The 5,338-nt window shown below is 34.0% G+C and overlaps 1 protein-coding gene across 1 annotated transcript; it reads left to right on the top strand.

Annotated features, from left to right (window-relative positions):
• The first annotated feature begins 1,320 nt into the window (after nt 1-1,320).
• On the top strand, nt 1,321-3,761 carry LOC143607075 (cytochrome b-c1 complex subunit 6-1, mitochondrial-like). The gene is made up of 4 exons (XM_077082648.1): nt 1,321-1,359; nt 2,138-2,219; nt 3,473-3,562; nt 3,658-3,761. Coding segments are annotated over exons 1-4 (207 nt in total). The 5' UTR covers nt 1,321-1,357; the 3' UTR covers nt 3,691-3,761.
• Nucleotides 3,762-5,338: the final 1,577 nt, after the last annotated feature.

The raw sequence follows: 5,338 nt of genomic DNA on the forward strand, positions 1-5,338 counted from the left end.
GTCGGGTTTTTGATACAATACAAATGCAAGTTAAACCGAAAAATGACAAATGTTACAACTACGTCTAGTCTTAAATAGATCTACACAAATTATCATCGTCAAATTCATCATGGTGGTTATATAACTGTTGGAATTTTCTACTCTTTAAATTATTTCATAACTTTATAGTGAGTTAATGTTTTAGCTCGTTTATGAGCATGCGCTCGAATAACATGTTTCTTAACCGGAATGAGCCCACACTAACGTAGTGTTTGTTTGAGGCTTGGTATATTTGTCATTCTTATTCTAATCCTTCGTGTTTTCCTATCTATCAAACAATACAAAGTAATAATTCATTATATTCTCATACGATAACTAACACTGAAATGATAATAATCAAACACCGGATCATTTTAGACTTAAACCAAACCAAAACCAAAACTTTCGGTAATTCCATCTTTAAAAACACTACTTAGCTTTGGATCTTTATTTGGGTTCGGTTCGAATATGGTTGGTCATATATTTCTAGTTGGCCGTTGAATTTTGAGCTGGAAAAAGCCCAAAATTAATGAATTTGGTCTATCCAAGAGCAAGAAAGCTTAAGTATTGCAACTTGCAAGCAGTGCTGTAAAAATCGCTAGTCGGTAGTCGGTCGGTGGGGTGAGGACCAACGACTAATTGGATCAGACTTTAATGTATATTTTTCTATTTTATATATACACGCACACATATTTTATATGTAATTTCACTTTTATGTATGCACAAACCCAAAAATAATCAGTGAAGTAGGGACTAACGATTAATCGAGGATTAATCAGTGTCTAGTCGGGATTTTTATAACACTGCTTGCAAGATGCATATACAACCATACAAGTAGCTAGTATGAACAAAGTAGAATTAAAAGCCGTTCTAAAAAATACTAAAAAAATAAATAATTAATTGATTACTATACATGTAGACTAAACATTCAGGTTACACTATATATTATTAAAACGATTAAAAGTTACTTATAAATTTAATTCAGTTAAGTTTTTTCGGTTTAAACATACGCAATGAAACCGAACCGAGATTTTAATTTTTACCAAAACATAAAACCAAAACCGATTAACATTTCATTTGTGTCACGAACCAAATTTATAGGAGGTTGAATCGGTCATCCACCTAAGTAACGGAATATATAACTACCGTTTTCTCTCATCCTCCTGCCTAACCAACAAGCACAAGGTATTCTATTCTATTCTATTCTATTCTTTCTTCTTCCAATTTCTATATTACAATCTCAATTTTCTACGATCTAGGGTTTTTTTCACGTATAAATTGATAAATCGATGATGCGGTTGCAGGTTGTTTCCAAGTGTAATTCGTGATTGTTTCCAAAATGTAAGTATTAATGGATGCGGTGGTTAATTGTATATTGAATCACACACACACACACACACATATATACAAGTTTTCATGAATTATGTGTTGTCAATCGATCGGTTCGTTCACCATGCTATAATGTGGATTTAGGATACTTCTAATATGGCTTAGTTATACATCTAAAATTGTAATGAATTAGGGGTGGCTGGTTTTGTCTTACAGGAGTCCGAGCTTGCCTCATGAGTCATTCTTTCAAACTCGAGCTCGGGTCAAGCTTGCATTGTTTATAATTTAATACTTTATCTTATATGTTGACAAAAACTAAATGAGTGTAAGCTCGGCTCGAGCTCATGTGCAGTACCTTAAACGAGCTCAGCTATGTAGTGTAAAACTAATACTCCTTACATAGAACTTCAGAAGAGTTAAAATTTAAGAATACACAAGGTTCGCGAAGGCTCGACGAGCCTAAACGATCTTCCCATACAATGCTCGAGCTCAGGCTCGATAACTAAACCAAGTTTTATATGAGGCGCGGGATCAATAAGACTCGGCTCGCTCCGTGAATAATAGAGTACTGCTTTGTATCAAAATCAATCTCATATAAGTATGATGTATTGAAAATTATGCAATTGTGCAAGGCAAAATCCTGAAAGATGGGTACTCTTAGCATGAATATTGTTGTGTTCAAGTAAGAACAAGCTACAAAGGATTTCTACTTGCATAGTTGAAATGTTATTGATGCTTTGTCAAGTGAAATAATGTATGTATTGATGTTTCATTTTGTTTTGTATTCAAGGGCTGATGAACCAGTTGACCAAAAGAAGTACTTGGAAGATTCTAGCAAGCCCAAGTGCGTTAGACCTCTCATTGAGTATCAGGTGCTTTCATAATCAACTCTTTCACATCCTAAGTACTGAATTTGCAGTTGTAATTTCAATATGGTTTAGTTTATCTAAATTGGAAGTGACACATTTTTTGTCCCAAATTGACAAAATACCTTTTTTATAAAGAACAATAGAGAACTTTATGTTAAGCCTTCAAGGGGTGGTGCACTGGTAAGTTGTAAGCACCTGATTTCCTCTAGCAGAGGTTCAAATCTTGCTTTTACTGGTTTCTTGCCACAACCTCTTGAAGGCCACTTACACAACGCAAGCTGTGGTTTACTTGATCTTGTTGGGTAGTAAAATGCTTACCAAATTTACATTTTCTATATTTTTCTATGGTAGAGTGCTTAGTTATGCTCCAACTTAAATTTATTTAGATGGTACTAAGCATCAATGCTTAGTAAAAACGTGAAATTAAATTATGGTGCGCAATCTATATGCTATAAACATTTACAAGAGGGTGTAATTGCAGATTTTTTTTGTTGAGAAAATCATGAAAGTAGCTGGAAAGATATATCTGTGTGTGATATACCTCCATAGCCATGCCAGAAAGAAGCATCTCCATAGCCATGCCAGAAAAAAAAATCTTCTTCATGGCCATGCCATGTCTCACAGATGTCATGCGTTCACTTTTGCTTGTGTATGATTTGCTTAATTACATTAATATTGATGGTAGGTGACTACCGGTCGTGGAGAAGATGTATTCATGAACATATTAATGTTATTAAGTTGATGGTACACGAGCAGAAGTGGGTACACAACATGTATGTCGTGTATGTCATGGCTTTGGAGGTGGTATTTTCTAACATGGCTGTTGCATATATCCCACCTACAACAATGGTTATTTTTGTGATTTTCTTAAAATTTAATCAAAGGGTAAACAATAATATGCATGTCGAATATGTATCTTCAAGTATTAGTTGGAAGTGCAGTATTTCTGGAAATTGAATGTAATTCCCACATGAGATCAAATGAAGACGACAAAAATGGAACCGCAAATTAGTTCAAAATTGGCATGCACTATTTGGGTCTTAAATTCTTATTGGGCAACTGTTAACTGAATTTCACATCTAGGTTGTCCTATATGCTTCAGATTTAATTTTTTATATCCGTGTTTTCTTCATGTCATTCTACATAAATATTAGCATGTGCGTCTTTTTAAAACCGTGTCTTAATTCAAATTGTTCCATTTGACGAGACCACGAGTTTTGTGGCTGCGTCTAATTCAAATATAGTGAAATTTACAGGCATGTATGAAACGGATAGAAGGAGATGAAACACGGGAAAAACATTGCACTGGACAATACTTTGATTATTGGTATTGTATTGACAAAGCAGTAAGTCTATTTTTCTTTGTCCTTTGTTTCCCATGTTCCTTTTCACACAACAATCTGTTACCAAAACATGTTTCTGTGTTTTGTTTTGGCTGCAGGTTGCACCAAGGCTATTCGAAAAACTCAAGTGAAAAAGAGATGTTTTTCCAAGATGTATGGATTACATCTTGCTTGTCGGTTATTGGTTTGTTTAAAGAAATTTCACCTGCATCGGCTTCTTGATACTGTAGCATGTAGTTGAAACGAAATAAGTAACATCTCATCTTCATGGTGAAGTTTTAGATCTTCATTAATTCACTTGATGTTCTTCCTTTTGGTGTCGGGATGACAAATGAAACTTAACATTTTTATTTATGTGTAATAAGGTCTGAACTCTTTCGTTACCTTCAAAACTTTCCGCTTAAATGTAAGATGATTCGGAAAGAAATGAAATTAAATTAAACGAGGTATTATATCTTCGCGTGTTATAATGAGATAGATCAAGGAACTTTGTTTCATTGATGCTTCAAATAAGGAGATCAAATCCTTCTTGTAAAATGTTATCTTGTACTTAACAAATCATAGAATATGGTCATAAAATGTCAATGTTGGAAGGTAATAAAAGTATTCAAAAAAAAAGTTACTTTGTTATAAAAAACAGTGCATTATTTTTCAAGATTGGGGTGCAAGACGTGATCATCCAACTATGCATATATAAATACATTTTTTTTTCATATTGGTGGAGCGGAGTCGCTGCTGATTTACCTCATGGTTGGATATTTAAATGTTTGAAGATGCTTTATCATCTAAAACTTACACATCCTATGGCTCTATGGCATTATACTTTTGCGTGTGTTTCGTCTAACATAAGCACACTCTCAATTGAGTGTCTTAATTAATTACCCACAAGTTTGCGTATCTTTAAATCTTTATTAAATATTGGATGTACACCAGGACCATCATCAATTTTTATTCCTGCACTACTAGCAAAATGAACACCATCCTTTCTATCTCACCATAAAATGATAACTTTGAGCATCATGTGTCAACCGACTAAACTTCTAAAGAAACCCAACACATTAGTGATTACTAACGATTTCTTATTTTCACTCATCATCTCCGAGCAACTACAAGGGAAATATGCGCATTGAATTGTCATATAAAATTTTTAAATAGACATTTACTGCTGAATATTATGCTTCAATTGTACAACAAATCTTTTTAAGTGGCGGCGCTTAATTAAAAGATCACTTAACACAACTACAAAATTTTTCTTCATACTTCAAAATATCATCATGCCTTTTAACTCCTACAAATATAGAATAAAAAATCATCACATGAAAAAAGACAACCAACAAATTCTTCTTCATAATGCAAGTAAAGAGACTTCATCATGTCATTAACTCATAAGAAGGTAGAATAAAAAGGATGCAACATGTAAAAAAACCCTGTCGTGATCAAGATTCTAGAGAACATGTCTCTTAAAACCATGTTGCCACAAGTATGATCCTCATCCTCTCACTTAAGCTCCCTAGAACGAGACATTTTGAGTCTTCAAATACGCTATATTCATCATCTAAATGTCTATGCATAAGCCTTCCTTCTAATCAAGCAGTTCTAAATATTTAAGAAACTTCGTGTACACATATTACGCCTAGTGGTGTAACCGTTTTTCCTAATTTGTTGGTGCGAGTGATGAAGGGGAAAGAAAAACGCGACGGTGGCTGATGAGGTGAAAATATCGCAGGAAAAGAAAACACGTGTTAGGAAGGATGCTCTTGCCTTTACAACTACCCACAT

This window comes from Bidens hawaiensis, unplaced genomic scaffold (assembly GCF_021521415.1).
Source record: "Bidens hawaiensis isolate Kalapana, Puna unplaced genomic scaffold, B.hawaiensis_p1.1 tig00079240_1, whole genome shotgun sequence".
Lineage (NCBI taxonomy): Eukaryota > Viridiplantae > Streptophyta > Magnoliopsida > Asterales > Asteraceae > Bidens > Bidens hawaiensis.

Excerpts from the sequence above, each read along its gene's own strand:
- LOC143607075 (XM_077082648.1), top strand. Across the intron at positions 2,220-3,472 it reads GACCTCTCATTGAGTATCAG|GCATGTATGAAACGGATAGA; the intron begins GTGCTTTCATAA and ends TGAAATTTACAG. Across the intron at positions 3,563-3,657 it reads GGTATTGTATTGACAAAGCA|GTTGCACCAAGGCTATTCGA; the intron begins GTAAGTCTATTT and ends TTTTGGCTGCAG.